Consider the following 18,545-nt stretch of genomic DNA (forward strand, 5'->3'; position numbering starts at 1 on the left):
ACAGTTGAGGCCAAAAGTTTACATACCTAGGCTAAAGACATTCAAACTCAATTTTTCACAACTTAACACTTTTCATGTTACCATACATTTCCTGTGTTGAGTCACTTAGGGTATCTACTTTATTTCCATAATAAGGTAATTCAAAATTATAGCTAAGAGGCTGATTTATTTCAGCTTTTATGTACTATATCAGATTTTCAGTGGGTCAAATGTTTACATAGACTTTGTTAGTATTTGGTGGCATTGCCTTTTAATTGCCTAACTTGAATCAAACACTTGGGATAGCCTTCCACAGGCTTTTCACAGTACTTTGCCAGAATTTTTTCCCATTCCTCCTGGCAGAACTAATGTGACTCAGTCAGGATTGTGGGCCTCCTTGCTCGACACGCCTTTTCAGTTCAGTCCACAAAATTTTCTATGGGATTCAGGTCAGGGCTTTGCAACGGCCACTCCAATACTTTCACTTTGTTGTCTTTAAGCCATTTTGTTACAACTTTGGAGGTATGCTGAGGATCATTGTCCTGCTGGAAGACCCAGTTGCGACCAAGTTTTAATGTTTAATGATGTCTTGAGGTGTTGCTTCAGTATTTCTAGATAATCCTCCTTCCTCATGATGCCATCTATTTTCTGAAGTGCACCAGTCCCTTTTCCAGCAAACCACCCCAACAACATGATGCTGCCACCGCCATGCTTCACAGCTGGGATGGTGTTCTTCAGATTAAAAGCCTCACTCTTTTTCCTCCATACATAGCGCTGATAATTATGGCCAAACAGCAATTTTTGTTTCATCTGACCAGGAAACAGTCCTCCAAAAGGCTAGGTATTCGTCCTGGCTTTGTTATGCCAGTCTTGGAGTAGGGGCTTCCTTCTTGTGCGACAGCATTTCAGGCCATGGCAATGTAGGATTCTCTTAATGGTGGATTTAGATACTTTGGTACCTGATGCCTCCAACTCCTTCACCAGTTTCTTTGATGTTGTCTTGTGGTTCAGTTGAACCTTTCGGACCAAAGTTCGTTCAGCCCTGGATTTAATTTGTGCCTCCTTCCTGAACGATGCAGTGCCTGTGTGGTCCCAAGATTTTTATATTTGCATAAAATTGCTTGTACAGATGCTCGTGGTACCTTCAGTTGTTTGGAAATTGTTCCTAACAAGGAACCGGACTTGTGGATGTCCAGAATTTTTTTCTGAGGTCTTGGTTGAGTTGCTTGGATTTTCCCATGGTATCAAGGGCAAAAAGGAAATGACTCTAAAGGTAGGCCCTTAAATACAGCCACAGGTACCAATTAACTCCAAATGAACTCCTAATTAGGACAATTGGCCAATCAATTTATGAAAACTTCCAGACTGCTTGAAGAGACAGTCAACTTGGTGTATGTAAACTGTTGACCCACTGGAATTCTGATATAGTGAATTAAAGCTGAAATAAATCTGTCTTTAATTGATTGTTTTAAAATTACCTCTGATGTGAACAAAGTAGATGCCCTAATTGACTTGCCAAAAGAAATGTATGGTAACATGAAATGTGCGGAGTTGTGAAAAACTGAGTTTGAATATATTTAGCCTAGGTGTATGTAAACTTTTGGCCTCAACTGTAAGTTTCCAGACCCTTTCCTATGACACTCGAAATTGAGCTCAGGTGCATCCTGTTTCCATTGATCATGCTTGATATGTTGCTACAACTTGATTAGAGTCCACCTCTGGTAAATTCAATTGATTGGATATGATTTGGAAAGGCACACACCTGTCTGTATAAGGTCCCACAGTTGACAGTGCATGTCAGAGCAAAAACCAAGCCATGAAGCTGAAGCAATTGTCCGTAGACCTCCGAGACAGGCTTGTGTCAAGGTACAGACCTTGTGAAGGGGACAAAAACTTTTCTGCAGCATTGAAGGTCCAGAAGAACAAACCTGGCCAAACTGATCAATCGGGGGAGAAGAGCCTTGGTCAGGGAGGTGAACAAGAACCCGATGGCCACTCTGACTGAGCTCCAAAGTTCCTCTGTGGAGATGGGAGAACCTTCCAGAAGGACAACCATCTCTGCAGCATTTCACCAATCAGGCCTTAACGGTAGAGTGGCCAGATGGAAGCCACTCCTCATTTAAGGCACATGACAGCCCGCTTGGAGTTTGCAAAAAGGCACTTAAAGGACTCTCAGACCATGAGAAACAAGATTGTCTGGTCTGATGAAACCAAGATTGAACTCCTTGGCCACAATGCCAAGGCTCACAGCTTGAGGAAACTAGGCAACACTCATCACCTTGCCAATACCATCCCTACGGTGAAGCATGGTGATGGCAGCTTCATGCTGTGGGGATGTTTTTTAGTGGTAGGAACTGGGAGACTAGTCAGGATCAAGGAAAAGATGAACAGAGCAAAGTACAGAGCGATCCTTGATGAAAACCTGCACCAGAGCACTCAGGACCTCAGACTGGGGCGAAGGTTCACCTTCCAACAGGACAACGACCCTAAGCACACAGCCAAGACAACGCAGGAGTGGCTTCGGGGCAAGTCTGTGAATGTCCTTGAGTGGCCCAGCCAGAGCCCAGACTTGAACCCAATCGAACATCTCTGGAGAACCCTGAAAATAGCTGTGCAGCAACGCTCCCCATCAAACCTGATAGAGCTTGAGAGGATCTGCAGAGAAAAATGGGAGAAATACCAAAAATACAGGAGTGCCAAGCTTGTAGCATCATACTCGAGAGGACTCGAGGCTGTAATCGCTGCCAAAGGTGCCTAAACAAAGTACTGAGTAAAGGGTCTGAATATTTATATAAATGTGATAAATAAATGTGTGTGTTTTTTATTTTTAATAATGAGAGTATGAGAATAAAAATGAATTTAATCAGTTGTAGAATAAGGCTGTAATGTAATAAAATGTGTGAAAAGTGAAGGAGTCTGAATACTTTCCGAAGGCACTGTAATTACACCACCTTTAGCAGCAATAACTGTAACCAAACACGTTTTTTTGACGTGATATCAGTCTCACATCGCTGTTGAGGAATTTTACCCCACTGTTCTTTGTAGGACTGCTTTAATTCAGACAAATTGGTCTGAATACTTTCTGAAGGAACTGTACTTTCTCAAGTGGGTGTTTGATAACTTTTTTTATTAAATAAATTAATAATTTTTAAAATGTGTTTTGTGATTACAGGTTCCCTTTGTCTGATATTACATTTTGTCTAAAGATATGAAACCTTCAGTGTGAGAAATATGTAATGGCAGGAAGGGGACAAATATTTTTTTCACGGAACTGCATGTGTATTTGCAGGCAGTGTGTAGTTCCAAGATTGTCCAGCAGATGGCAGCAGGAGGCAGGCAGCTGTGGGGGCCACACCCAGTCCAGTCTGCTTCCTGGCACAGCTGTCCTGCAGGCCTCAAACAGAGAGAATCTCAGAGGGCCAGGAGCCCCGCCCCTAACACACAGGACAGAGGAAGCCACGCCCTTAATCACCCTTACACACAGATTACAGATCAGGAATATAGCATGATTTACCAAAGCAACTCACAGAAAGTGCATCAACATGGCTGGAAAACTACCATTAGGGCTATAGATAAAGAAAGCTCCAATCAAATCTGCACCAGCCTAGGGATTAATGCCTCACGTGCAGAATAAGGGAGAAGGCGGTTTTAAAAGTAGTGCATTAGTCGTAGTCTGAAAACGTGGGTTTTCAGTCTGGTGAAAAACGGCCAGTAGGCCAGCCTTGTTCTGCCTCCTGTGTGGACAGGCCACTGCAGTCCAGAACGCTCCCCTTTGCATGTCCTGCAGCTGAGCGGCTCTTTTTGGTCATGTACAGGAAACACAAGTCTTAAACCAAATGCAATCATTTGTACAGTGATCCGAATCGGAAGTCTCAGTGCTATTTCAGCATCACTCTTTTTCTCCTCTGCCTGCCTCTCCCGCCCCCTCCTTCCCCCTCCCCCCCCCCCCCACCAGGGTGTACATTGGGAAGAGACTGACCACGCCCCCCACCAGCTCCTTCTGAACATGAAGAAAACAAGTGCCTGGGCTCCATCAAGCTGTGTTGGAAAGAATATGTCACTTTGTATTCAGAGTGCCCTCTCCCTATCCCCCCTCTATCTCCCTCTCTCTCTTTTTCTTTTTCTCCTTCACTCTCTCTCACTCTCCCTCCCTCCCTCTCTCTTGCCATGGAGGTTGATGTGGTTGTGGGTAAGGGGCCTTAGAGGGGGCGGGGTCTTAGAGAGGAATGGGCGGGGTCTTAGAGAGGAAGGAGCTTTAGAAATAGTGGGGTCCCACAGGGGGGTTCTCTCTATAGTGCACCCCCCTCTCTCTATCTCTCTCTTTCTGTTACTCTTCATTTATAGCGTCTTTTTTATTTTTCGTCTCGTTTTGTTTCGCTGTCGTTGCCTGGCGCTGTTTCTGGGCGTGGCTGAGTGGCGGGTCCCTCACCTCATGGGTCACATCCGACGGACACCTGAGATGCTGAGGGAATGGAATGTCTCTGTTGCCATGGAGACTCATTTCAGCGGACTTGCTCTGTCGTTGCATGGAAATGCAGAGGGAGTGTGGTTATGGGGTGTGTTGTTGAGATGCAGTGAGCCACACATTCTTCATACGCAGTGTCACTGTGTCAGAGATGGGGGTGTGTGGTACTCTGGTTATAGGGTGTGTTGCAGTGTCACTGTGTCAGGGATGGGAGTGTGCTACTCTGGTTACGGGGTGTGTTGCAGTGTCACTGTGTCAGGGATGGGAGTGTGCGGTACTCTGGTTATGGGGTGTGTTGTCAGAGGTGCTGACGGTGAGGAGGGAGTCTGATTTGAGGTCTAGCCTTGACCCATTTGACCCTTAGACCCCAACAGTGATCTTACCATTATTGGAAAGAAGAAATCCCCAAATTGGAAATGTGAATATGCTCTGGTATTATTTTTGTTTGTTCTACTATCATCATTATTGTTAATACTATTATTATTACTATTGTTCCTACAGTATATATATAACATATATCATTTTAGTTGGTGGCTTGTATTGATTCGAAAGCTTACCAAGGAAAATTACAGTCTTTGTTACCATGGAAACATGTGTTTCAGGTTGTCCATCAAATCGAGTTGCAGGTCCAGCCAACAGGGGGCGTTGCAAAGAAAGTGGGCCACTGTGAGGTCTGTGCTGTTGCACTGAGCAGGGGAATAATGGAGGATGCAGCTTATTTGTCTACTCCCTTTTTTATAGGATAAAACAATATTAAACCAACGTGCTGTCCTGCAGAAAGGCTTCAGTGTTGTTTACTTTACTTTACCAAGATTATTCCCTTGTTTTGTTTGCTTTTAAAGTTGGATCCTTTGTGAAAGAGGTTATTTCAAGTCAGTTGTTTGTCTTGACCTTGGAGCATAAAATTGAGCGTGTTATTGCAAGCCTGTTTTTCTTTTTGTGCTGAAGAATGAGGATGAGGCTGGTACGAGGGAGAGTCAGTTTGCGCGAGCTCTAAGCAGGAGGGGTTTGGTGAGGTGTACAGGGCTGCCGTGATGCGTGTGTGCCTGAAGAGCTCCTGAGCGTGTGCGGGTGTCCTGGGAGAAAGTCTAACACAATGGCCTCCTCTTTGCTGTGAATGTGAAATGCACCACACTCAGCGTACCTTCTGCTGCCCCCTTGGGCACGTATTAGGCCTTCAGCTGAGACGTCTGCGATACAGCTCCCCAGAGTGTGCAGCTTCTCACTGATGGTGCTCATGGGAAATGTAGTTCAGGAGCGCCAGATTAATTGAGTGAACACCCTGGACCCATTAGTATTGTGGTGAGCCCAGGACTGTGGTAGATATGATCAGGCCCTCTCTGAGGTTTCAGAGATGTGACAGTAAATGCTGTTTTCATTTATTTATTTTGTGGGATGGAGATTGAAGGGGAGGACAGAAGAAGAACACTACTTTCCTTGGTGAGAAATCAGTCTTTTTTCTTTCTTAAACAAGTAGCTGGCAGCCCTGCTTGTCCTCCAGAATGAATGGGGACAGTTCACACTGTTGCTATGGCTACCATCCAGTCACTGCTCAAACATTTACCAAATAAATCAGATGGTTTGTTTTATATTTGTTTGATATGATATAAATATATTTCAAGATTAGGGCCTGTGTTGAATTTAACCAATTGTTTTAAAATGCATTATGTGCCAATATTGAGCGGGATTTAGGCTGGGTCAGCTGTGCGTCTGCTTATGGCTGCTGTAGAGAGCCGTGAACACAGCTATCAAAGTGTCCCTGGAGATTTTCCCTGGAGACAATTCTGTTTAACTTTACTGTTTTCTACCAGTGTGATTGAACCACAAGCTCCTTTTCAACCACGTTTTGGCTCCCACTGTGGCCCTGACTTTTTATTTTGTTTTGTTTTATTTTATTTCTTGTTCCTGCATGTCATCTTACTCCGATAAGATAGATTAAATTTACAGTTGCTTGGCGAGATGAACTGGCTAAATCCTCGATTTCATCTGGAGGAAAGGTATAACAGAGCCAGGTGAAGACTTTCCAACATAAGTAATAATAATAGCACTAATGATAAACGCATTCTTTGTTTCTGTGTTGTTATTTTTGTTTTGTTTTTTCCCCCTCAATTTGGAAAAAAAAATAACTTGACATTAAAATTTTCAATGCATCAAAATGCCCCAAAGTGGAGGTCTTTTTTTATTTTATTTTTTATTTATATTTTTAAAACATTTTGTGCATTTCTGTGTTTGCGAGTCCATTGTGTGACTGAGAGGTGAGATTAACATGCTCCAGGGATTTCGTTACGGAGAGGGATTAGTCTCAATATTATTGACAAATGTATGCATCATGATCCATAAATAAGAGACAAGCCCCAAGTGTGTTTTACTGTCTACCGCCCAATCAGCACCACAGAAAGACTGCCATCTATTTGTGTGTGGATCATGGCACAGGAACCGCGAGAGCAATGTCTCAAAATAAAAAATAAAAATAAAAAGGAAACTGTGGCATTTGTGTTGCTGAATGCGCACGTGTGACTCGACTGCCAGTGCAGATTCAGCACTACACTGGCCATTTTTACACTGTCTGTCTAGAATGTGTTATTGCACGAAATACACGTGGAAACTGGAAACATATTTTTGTTTTTCATGTACAAAGCATGAGGTATTTGTGCAAAAGGAAAAATATGTATTCACGAATATGTTTGCATTTGTACAAATCAGTGCACATTCATTTAAAAGACAAGTTGTTAGATATTTGTGTGTGGATAGTAAAACAGATTTGTGACTTGTCCTCTTATTTATGGATCATGAAAGACACATTTGTCAGCTACAATTTAGCCTGGAAAATGGCAAGCTTCATTGGGCTGATTGGCCTGTTCTCGTCATTATGTTATATATTAATATTGAGTCTAATCTCTCCATAATTCTGCTGCTAAATCTGCAATCTGAAATTAAGCAGCTGATCTGAAATGTGGGTCAGCATGCGCCCTTTTTTTTACACTTTTGTTATTTGTATTCTGCAGGGGCATGACGGGCCCCTCTCCGTACTCCATATTTACCCTTTCAGTGTGCAGCCGGTGGAGTCCAGGAGCATCTTCTGATGTAATAACCTGATTAACCCTGGATCCGTTTCCCCAGCAGAGAGAGAGGGAGAAAGACCTCAGATCACTGTCTGTTTTCTGTATATTTGTGAAAATGTGTTGAAAATGCCTTGGCTGAGAAATCCCCGTATTCCTGATACTGAGAGTCCCCCATTCTGAGCGTGAATGTATTTGAAAGTGTGTGTGTGTGTGTGGGCGCGCACATGTATGTGTGCGTGTGTGCATGCGTACGCGCGTGCGTGCGTGTGCGTGCGTGGGTGCGCGCGTGTGTGTGCATGTGTGTGTAGCTCTCAAAGCTTCGCTACGGCACTGCGAGTCTGGGCCGCTTTTCGCTGTGCTTCAGATGCGTTTGCGTCCTCTAGATCGTGTAAAACAATGCATTCTCTAGCTGTCTCTTAAGAAACGCGATTGTGTCACTCATTTACGCCCACACTGTCACGTTCATGTAAGAAAATACGAGCAGTGATTCCAAGGCCGACAAGAATCAGATCCAGATCTCCTTTGCTGAAGACTTCTTAATGCAGAATCTCGGTGTTGCACATTCAGGTCAGCCAAACGCGTAGCGCACCGATTGTGTGTACAGAATGCCGTTCCATGTTTGCATCGCTTTCTCTGGCGGTTATTAAGCAACAGGCGTATACCGAGCTTCCCCCCAAGGGACAAATTTTCGCTGACCAGCAGTTCCGCCCAATCCGGAAAACCGACTCTGCACTTTCTCGCCAATAGTAACGGGTAACACGCCCCCCTCAAGGTGCAGTGGAAGAGTGGCAGAGCGACTGACTGGGAGCCTGCTAACAGCGCTTTCTACACTTCCTGCTGCTTAGAGCTGGAAAGGAGCCGGTAATGGCCACGTTTCCTCCTTATGAAAATTTAAAATCGTTTTATCAGCTCCTGCGACCCCAGGGATGTGCATTCCCGGCACAAAAACAGACTTACTGTACATGGCCTGAACATAAAATTATCTCTATTCTCCTTTTGTCATCTGTGAGGTCACGGTTAAGTCTCCACTTCTTCTAGTCAATGTCGCGTGATAAAAATAATTCATTAAAAAAAAACATGCTGTCTGGTTTCATGACGTTCAGCTGTATGAAACCATCTGAAATGAAAAATTAAGCTTGTAAAACTAGCACTTGTTACAACACTCATCTTGTTCCATTAAAATGGTCTGTAAACACAGGCTTTTGGTTTAGCTTTCTTAGTGTGTGTGTGTGTGTGTGTGTGTGTGTATGCATGTAGGTGTGTGTGTTTGCATGCCAATAATGGTCTGTGCTCTTTTGTCGTTAAATGCCCCAGTCCCCTCTGACATGACGTTGTGATGCCCACGGGCTGTGGCTGTTTGTTTGAATGTGCAATGTAAAACTCGTCTGAAGACCAGACTAAAACCTGACTAAAGCCCTATTCGCACGGGACTAGTATTACCTGGGGACCTCATGTGATTTAGAAATTACTCCCCCCCCCCCCACCCCACCCACCCACCCACCCCCACGTCTGTGTTTCGTGCAGCGCATTCGGACTGGATAAGTGAAATCTGTATTTTACGTGAATTTACTGACATTATCCCCGGATATGATTGAAAATGTAAAGGCTCTGCTCTGCGTAATAGTAAAATACGACCCCAAATCACCGAGATACCGATTCACGAGGGACTAATATTATCACATGACCTCTGTGTTTGGCGAAATATGGTAGGTAATTTGCGGTGGAATTTTTACTTTACTAATTACGGACATGGCAGATTCGCACGGGATTAAGATCACAGACGACCTCCGCAATTATTACAAGTTACTAAAGGTCCCCAGGTAATACTAGTCCCGTGCGAATAGGGCTTAAGACAGTCAGTGAAAGTTTATAGCGCAGTGCAGCAGCGGGTGCGGGAATCTGTCGGGCTCAACGGGAGTGAGATATTACAGGCACGCCCGTAATGTCAAAGCCCGCTTTCTCCAAAACCCCCTGCCAATAAATTTACCCAGAATGCTCCTCTTCAGTCGCTCCCAGCCACACAACCCACTGGCCTTCACAGCGTGTCACATGGTAGTGTCTGACCAATGAATTAATGAGTATAGCCAGTGATTATTTGACCCTGAAACACAAGCTCTGTATTGATTTCCCATGAAATTCTAACTCTAAATCATTCTGTTGAAAAAAATGTCCAGGAAACAATAGGCATTCCTCATAGGTATTTATAACTATAATAGTAACAGTAATACAGCGATTGATATTCGGACATGGTTTTATATTTGTTCGTTTTCCCTTTACAAACCCCTTAAAAAAATAAAAGTGAAAGTCTACACAAATAATTATTGCATTTCACCATTTATTTATTTATATGTTCATTTGTTTATCATTATTACCCTCTTGTTGGAAAGGCAGCACAGTATTTATTCATAGTCATTTCATTAATGAAGTGGCTGTTCCCACGTAAAATAAAATATTAGGAAGGCTTTTACGCAGTCCTGTACCACAGTGCATCCTGCAGCTGTGTTAACTCCTTCCTGTAGACCTGTACCTGCAGCTGTGTTAACTCCCCCCTGTAGACCTGTACCTGCAGCTGTGTTAACTCCCCCCTGTAGACCTGTACCTGCAGCTGTGTTAACTCCCCCCTGTAGACCTGTACCTGCAGCTGTGTTAACTCCTCCCTGTAGACCTGTACCTGTAGCTGTGTTAACTCCTCTCTGTAGACCTGTACCTGCAGCTGTGTTAACTCCTCTCTGTAGACCTGTACCTGTAGCTGTGTTAACTCCCCCCTGTAGACCTGTACCTGCAGCTGTGTTAACTCCCCCCTGTAGACCTGTACCTGCAGCTGTGTTAACTCCTCCCTGTAGACCTGTACCTGTAGCTGTGTTAACTCCTCTCTGTAGACCTGTAGCTGCAGCTGTGTTAACTCCTCCCTGTAGACCTGTACCTGTAGCTGTGTTAACTCCTTCCTGTAGACTTGTACCTGCAGCTGTGTTAACTCCTCCCTGTAGACCTGTACCTGCAGCTGTGTTAACTCCTCCCTGTAGACTTGTACCTGCAGCTGTGTTAACTCCTCCCTGTAGACTTGTACCTGCAGCTGTGTTAACTCTCCCCTGTAGACCTGTCCCTGCAGCTGTGTTAACTCCCCCCTGTAGACCTGTACCTGCAGCTGTGTTAACTCCTCCCTGTAGACCTGTACCTGTAGCTGTGTTAACTCCCTCCTGTAGACCTGTACTTGCAGCTGTGTTAACTCCTCCCTGTAGACCTGTACCTGCAGCTGTGTTAACTCCTCCCTGAAGACTTGTACCTGCAGCTGTGTTAACTCCCCCCTGTAGACCTGTCCCTGCAGCGGTGTTAACTCCCCCCTGTAGACCTGTACCTGCAGCTGTGTTAACTCCCCCCTGTAGACCTGTACCTGCAGCTGTGTTAACTCCCCCCTGTAGGCCTGTACCTGTAGCTGTGTTAACTCCCTGTAGACCTGTACCTGCAGCTGTGTTAACTCCCTGTAGACCTGTACCTGTAGCTGTGTTAACTCCCCCCTGTAGACCTGTACCTGCAGCTGTGTTAACTCCCCCTTGTAGACCTGTACCTGCAGCTGTGTTAACTCCTCCCTGTACCTGTACTTGCAGCTGTGTTAACTCCTCCCTGTAGACCTGTACCTGAAGCTGTGTTAACTCCCCCCTGTAGACCTGTACCTGCAGCTGTGTTAACTCCTCCCTGTAGACCTGTACCTGTAGCTGTGTTAACTCCTCTCTGTAGACCTGTACCTGCAGCTGTGTTAACGCCTCCCTGTAGACCTGTAACTGCAGCTGTGTTAACTCCTCCCTGTAGACCTGTACCTGCAGCTGTGTTAACTCCTCCCTGTAGACCTGTTCCTGCAGCTGTGTCAACTCCCCCCTGTAGACCTGTACCTGCAGCTGTGTTAACTCCTCCCTGTAGACCTGTACCTGCAGCTGTGTTAACTCCCCCCTGTAGACCTGTACCTGTGTTAACTCCCCCCTGTAGACCTGTCCCTGCAGCTGTGTTAACTCCCCCCTGTAGACCTGTACCTGCAGCTGTGTTAACTCCCCCCTGTAGACCTGTACCTGTGTTAACTCCCCCCTGTAGACCTGTACCTGCAGCTGTGTTAACTCCTCCCATAGACCTGTACCTGCAGCTGTGTTAACTCCTCCCGTAGACCTGTACCTGCAGCTGTGTTAACTGCTCCCTGTAGACCTGTACCTGCAGCTGTGTTAACTCCCCCCTGTAGACCTGTCCCTGCAGCTGTGTTAACTTCCTCCTGTAGACCTGTACCTGCAGCTGTGTTAACTCCTCCCTGTAGACCTGTACCTGCAGCTGTGTTAACTCCTCCCTGTAGACCTGTACCTGCAGCTGTGTTAACTCCCCCCTGTAGACCTGTACCTGCAGCTGTGTTAACTCCCCCCTGTAGACCTGTACCTGCAGCTGTGTTAACTCCTCCCTGTAGACCTGTACCTGCAGCTGTGTTAACTCCCCCCTGTAGACCTGTCCCTGCAGCTGTGTTCACTCCCCCCTGTAGACCTGTACCTGCAGCTGTGTTAACTCCTCCCTGTAGACCTGTACCTGCAGCTGTGTTAACTCCTCCCTGTAGACCTGTACCTGCAGCTGTGTTAACTCCCCCCTGTAGACCTGTACCTGCAGCTGTGTTAACTCCTCCCTGTAAACCTGCACCTGCAGCTGTGTTAACTCCTCTCTGTAGACCTGTCCCTGCAGCTGTGTTAACTCCCCCCTGTAGACCTGTACCTGCAGCTGTGTTAACTCCTCCCTGTAGACCTGTACCTGCAGCTGTGTTAACTCCTCCCTGTAGACCTGTTCCTGCAGCTGTGTCAACTCCCCCCTGTAGACCTGTACCTGTGTTAACTCCCCCCTGTAGACCTGTCCCTGCAGCGGTGTTAACTCCCCCCTGTAGACCTGTACCTGCAGCTGTGTTAACTCCCCCCTGTAGACCTGTACCTGTGTTAACTCCCCCCTGTAGACCTGTACCTGCAGCTGTGTTAACTCCTCCCATAGACCTGTACCTGCAGCTGTGTTAACTCCTCCCGTAGACCTGTACCTGCAGCTGTGTTAACTGCTCCCTGTAGACCTGTACCTGCAGCTGTGTTAACTCCCCCCTGTAGACCTGTCCCTGCAGCTGTGTTAACTTCCTCCTGTAGACCTGTACCTGCAGCTGTGTTAACTCCTCCCTGTAGACCTGTACCTGCAGCTGTGTTAACTCCTCCCTGTAGACCTGTACCTGCAGCTGTGTTAACTCCCCCCTGTAGACTTGTACCTGCAGCTGTGTTAACTCCCCCCTGTAGACCTGTACCTGCAGCTGTGTTAACTCCTCCCTGTAGACCTGTACCTGCAGCTGTGTTAACTCCCCCCTGTAGACCTGTCCCTGCAGCTGTGTTCACTCCCCCCTGTAGACCTGTACCTGCAGCTGTGTTAACTCCTCCCTGTAGACCTGTACCTGCAGCTGTGTTAACTCCTCCCTGTAGACCTGTACCTGCAGCTGTGTTAACTCCCCCCTGTAGACCTGTACCTGCAGCTGTGTTAACTCCTCCCTGTAAACCTGCACCTGCAGCTGTGTTAACTCCTCTCTGTAGACCTGTCCCTGCAGCTGTGTTAACTCCCCCCTGTAGACCTGTACCTGCAGCTGTGTTAACTCCCCCCTGTAGACCTGTCCCTGCAGCGGTGTTAACTCCCCCCTGTAGACCTGTACCTGCAGCTGTGTTAACTCCCCCCTGTAGACCTGTACCTGCAGCTGTGTTAACTCCCCCCTGTAGGCCTGTACCTGTAGCTGTGTTAACTCCCTGTAGACCTGTACCTGCAGCTGTGTTAACTCCCTGTAGACCTGTACCTGTAGCTGTGTTAACTCCCCCCTGTAGACCTGTACCTGCAGCTGTGTTAACTCCCCCTTGTAGACCTGTACCTGCAGCTGTGTTAACTCCTCCCTGTACCTGTACTTGCAGCTGTGTTAACTCCTCCCTGTAGACCTGTACCTGAAGCTGTGTTAACTCCCCCCTGTAGACCTGTACCTGCAGCTGTGTTAACTCCTCCCTGTAGACCTGTACCTGTAGCTGTGTTAACTCCTCTCTGTAGACCTGTACCTGCAGCTGTGTTAACGCCTCCCTGTAGACCTGTAACTGCAGCTGTGTTAACTCCTCCCTGTAGACCTGTACCTGCAGCTGTGTTAACTCCTCCCTGTAGACCTGTTCCTGCAGCTGTGTCAACTCCCCCCTGTAGACCTGTACCTGCAGCTGTGTTAACTCCTCCCTGTAGACCTGTACCTGCAGCTGTGTTAACTCCCCCCTGTAGACCTGTACCTGTGTTAACTCCCCCCTGTAGACCTGTCCCTGCAGCTGTGTTAACTCCCCCCTGTAGACCTGTACCTGCAGCTGTGTTAACTCCCCCCTGTAGACCTGTACCTGTGTTAACTCCCCCCTGTAGACCTGTACCTGCAGCTGTGTTAACTCCTCCCATAGACCTGTACCTGCAGCTGTGTTAACTCCTCCCGTAGACCTGTACCTGCAGCTGTGTTAACTGCTCCCTGTAGACCTGTACCTGCAGCTGTGTTAACTCCCCCCTGTAGACCTGTCCCTGCAGCTGTGTTAACTTCCTCCTGTAGACCTGTACCTGCAGCTGTGTTAACTCCTCCCTGTAGACCTGTACCTGCAGCTGTGTTAACTCCTCCCTGTAGACCTGTACCTGCAGCTGTGTTAACTCCCCCCTGTAGACCTGTACCTGCAGCTGTGTTAACTCCCCCCTGTAGACCTGTACCTGCAGCTGTGTTAACTCCTCCCTGTAGACCTGTACCTGCAGCTGTGTTAACTCCCCCCTGTAGACCTGTCCCTGCAGCTGTGTTAACTCCCCCCTGTAGACCTGTACCTGCAGCTGTGTTAACTCCTCCCTGTAGACCTGTACCTGCAGCTGTGTTAACTCCTCCCTGTAGACCTGTACCTGCAGCTGTGTTAACTCCCCCCTGTAGACCTGTACCTGCAGCTGTGTTAACTCCTCCCTGTAAACCTGCACCTGCAGCTGTGTTAACTCCTCTCTGTAGACCTGTCCCTGCAGCTGTGTTAACTCCCCCCTGTAGACCTGTACCTGCAGCTGTGTTAACTCCTCCCTGTAGACCTGTACCTGCAGCTGTGTTAACTCCTCCCTGTAGACCTGTTCCTGCAGCTGTGTCAACTCCCCCCTGTAGACCTGTACCTGTGTTAACTCCCCCCTGTAGACCTGTCCCTGCAGCGGTGTTAACTCCCCCCTGTAGACCTGTACCTGCAGCTGTGTTAACTCCCCCCTGTAGACCTGTACCTGTGTTAACTCCCCCCTGTAGACCTGTACCTGCAGCTGTGTTAACTCCTCCCATAGACCTGTACCTGCAGCTGTGTTAACTCCTCCCGTAGACCTGTACCTGCAGCTGTGTTAACTGCTCCCTGTAGACCTGTACCTGCAGCTGTGTTAACTCCCCCCTGTAGACCTGTCCCTGCAGCTGTGTTAACTTCCTCCTGTAGACCTGTACCTGCAGCTGTGTTAACTCCTCCCTGTAGACCTGTACCTGCAGCTGTGTTAACTCCTCCCTGTAGACCTGTACCTGCAGCTGTGTTAACTCCCCCCTGTAGACTTGTACCTGCAGCTGTGTTAACTCCCCCCTGTAGACCTGTACCTGCAGCTGTGTTAACTCCTCCCTGTAGACCTGTACCTGCAGCTGTGTTAACTCCCCCCTGTAGACCTGTCCCTGCAGCTGTGTTCACTCCCCCCTGTAGACCTGTACCTGCAGCTGTGTTAACTCCTCCCTGTAGACCTGTACCTGCAGCTGTGTTAACTCCTCCCTGTAGACCTGTACCTGCAGCTGTGTTAACTCCCCCCTGTAGACCTGTACCTGCAGCTGTGTTAACTCCTCCCTGTAAACCTGCACCTGCAGCTGTGTTAACTCCTCTCTGTAGACCTGTCCCTGCAGCTGTGTTAACTCCCCCCTGTAGACCTGTACCTGCAGCTGTGTTAACTCCCCCCTGTAGACCTGTACCTGCAGCTGTGTTAATTCCTCTCTGTAGACCTGTCCCTGCAGCTGTGTTAACTCCCCCCTTTAGACCTGTACCTGCAGCTGTGTTAACTCCCCCCTGTAGACCTGTACCTGCAGCTGTGTTAACTGCTCCCTGTAGACCTGTACCTGCAGCTGTGTTAACTGCTCCCTGTAGACCTGTACCTGCAGCTGTGTTAACTCCTCCCTGTAGACCTGTACCTGCAGCTGTTTTAACTCCCCCCTGTAGACCTGTACCTGCAGCTGTGTTAACTCCCCCCCGTAGACCTGTACCTGCAGCTGTGTTAACTGCTCCCTGTAGACCTGTACCTTCAGCTGTGTTAACTCCCCCCTGTAGACCTGTACCTGCAGCTGTGTTAACTCCTCCCGTAGACCTGTACCTGCAGCTGTGTTAACTGCTCCCTGTAGACCTGTACCTGCAGCTGTTAACTCCTCCATGTTCATGACATGTCAGCAGTAGAAAAACATGCGTAAGTGGTTATGTGACCTTCTGCGTGCCCAGGTTTTCACGTGAAAGAATGTATTAACATACTCATATTGTTGTGTCGGATATACAGTCCATGAATGACTGACAATAGAAACTGTAATTATTTTACATATGCAGCTTTAGACAGGGCCTGGGCTGTCATGACATAACTGTCCCGTAGTATCATTGTGTCACTGAAAGACGGCTGACACCATTTTAAATGTTTTCCCTACATATGTGTTGCTCTTTTGGTAAACATGACTGTGGTACATTTTTAAAGAGCTGATAAATTTTCAGTTAAAGTAGTTATTTTATACTGAATCAATTACCTTTATTATTTTAGATCCAGGTAAAATATTGTCACGTTAAATAAGTAAGCCTTAATATTTGAATTTGCTTTTCCTACAAGGGTGAAACAAGCATTATCACAATTTATTGAAAGGAGGATGCATGTATTTACATCGCAGTCTCACAGTCCTAGGAAGCACCACCCGGTAACCCATAGCAACATCACAAGTTGCACTGGGAGGAGCCATTGGGATTTAGCCTGTGGATTGGCTGGAAGCAGGTCTTCTGAGGTTCCATATTGGGAAGAGGGGTGGAGTTTATTCTGAAGTGAGTGAGAGGCTTGGATCAAAGTAAGAACGTTGTAGACAGACCACAATATAGCAAGCAGGTCAATTCTAGAGTATACTATACGAGTAGAAAAACAGAAAGATCAAATAACTATTATTGTGCTCTTGCGTGTTTGACTTAAAACATGATATTATGTTTAGTATTAGGTCTTTATTCATTTATTTATTGTTTTTTTTTTTTTTGATGAATAGGAAAATCTTGGCGACGGAAAAAGTAGGCACGAGGCTCTGAAATACTTCATTGCCCTGCTGGCCGAGCACGCCCGTGGACATTGTGGGTGTGGTAATCGTAGCCCCGCATCCATTCAACCCCTTTACTCTCTTCCAAGCGAAATCCTTTCTGCGAACACCCGCCAACACACACTGACCCCCAATCCTCTGGCGAGAGTTTTGGCTACCGAGTTGTTATGGAAACTGGATCCTAACTGCAATAATTAAGGGCAGGGCGCTTTTGAGACAAGAAGAAAACCGTCTTTTGTCTGACTTAGTGCGGAATATTATTAAACGTCAACCTGACCCAAAACGCAGACTAAACGTAAATATAAACGTAGAAATATTGTACATTTTTTTCTGGGAGTCAAAAGTAGGTCTTAATGTTTTGTGATATTTAGGTGGAGGCATGATTACCCCTCAATAGCGCCTCGTAAGTCACATTTTGTCTTGCCTGTGAACGCAGTTTTTTAAACGCCATTGTTAATGTGAATCACAGTTTTGATGGCCGTTGATCATCCGTATTATAAATATAATTATAATTTGTTTCAAATTAATGTATCCCTTTCCGGGTTGCATGTTCCCAAAGTTCAAGACGTGGACTACCTTCTCAGTTTAGCCGTGCACGTGCCCGACTGCATGGTGCTGAAAGGACAGCGCCCTGTTTTCGGTAGCCTGGGGCATGACGAGTCAGTGCAGTGGGCGCAACAATGAGCTTTTTCGTTTGTGTAAAAGCACATGCTAGCATCGAATTCGATTTCGCACCACAGCGTCATAGTTTACTGTAAATAATCAACTTTCTCAAAATAAAATTAAAATGAAATATTTTTTACCAACATCGTCCATTCGACACTGATGTGTACTGTAGCGTATGGCAGAAAAGTAACTTTAAAATAGTGGGCTATTAATTTGGTTTGGATGCCATTTCATCTCGCGATTAAAATAATTTGTTTCTTTAATCGAAAACCCGACAGTACTATTTAGTGCCCACCAAATGGAGTTTATCTCGCATTAAACAGTCAGAAATGAGGGCACATTATAAGTAGAGCCATAATCCAATGCCTTTGAATAAATAATAACACCTCTAAAAGGCAGATGGCTAATGTGTATTTGTATATTCATTTCATTTCTCAGCACCGACACCTCACCACTTCCGGACGGAGAGTTTACAGGTTCTTCCCCATCTGGATCTCTCAGCCAACCGGTTCTTTCACCACTGAAGTTACTTTCAACTTAACATGATACACTAGCCTACCTTTTCCCCCGCCTCTCCCTGAGCCTACGGCTCTAAGGGTCTGCCGAAGACTGCGGCTGCCTGTCTGCTCTTCGGGCACGTAATGAGAGAGCCGGGTTTTATCTACATGGCAGCAAAACGAGCATGGCACCGCGTAACTTCGCGGGTTCTTGCTTTTGTGCCTCTGCCTCTGCCAATGAGCGCTCTACTAATGTAAACGCTTAAATTAGTTGAATGTGTGCAACATATTGTACTGTCTATAATCATTAGCATGCCTTCCTATTAAAATCATGTTAATAAGCGTGAAACTATAAAGCATGCTTGTTGCAAAGATTTAGACGACTGATTTCTTTTAGCGAACTGATTTCCTTTTGAGTTGAACAGAATTAGAAATAAGACGTGATATGAGATGATGAGATATGACGATCTCTGATTAATGATTGCGATCACTGTAGCCTCTTCATTTCCCGCCGTCTGTAG

The 18,545-nt window shown here is 46.4% G+C and overlaps 1 protein-coding gene across 1 annotated transcript in view; it reads left to right on the plus strand.

Moving 5' to 3' along the window:
* LOC118212903 (BCL2/adenovirus E1B 19 kDa protein-interacting protein 3-like) overlaps nt 1-8,584 on the plus strand; it is a 34,527-nt gene extending 25,943 nt beyond the window's left edge. The window contains exon 6 of the mRNA XM_035391381.1: nt 3,935-8,584. Coding sequence (XP_035247272.1) covers nt 3,935-3,983 — 49 coding nt within the window. The 3' untranslated portion in view covers nt 3,984-8,584. The remainder of the gene's footprint in view (nt 1-3,934) is intronic.
* Nucleotides 8,585-18,545: the final 9,961 nt, after the last annotated feature.

The sequence above is a fragment of the Anguilla anguilla genome, chromosome 14 (assembly GCF_013347855.1).
Source record: "Anguilla anguilla isolate fAngAng1 chromosome 14, fAngAng1.pri, whole genome shotgun sequence".
Taxonomy (NCBI): domain Eukaryota; kingdom Metazoa; phylum Chordata; class Actinopteri; order Anguilliformes; family Anguillidae; genus Anguilla; species Anguilla anguilla.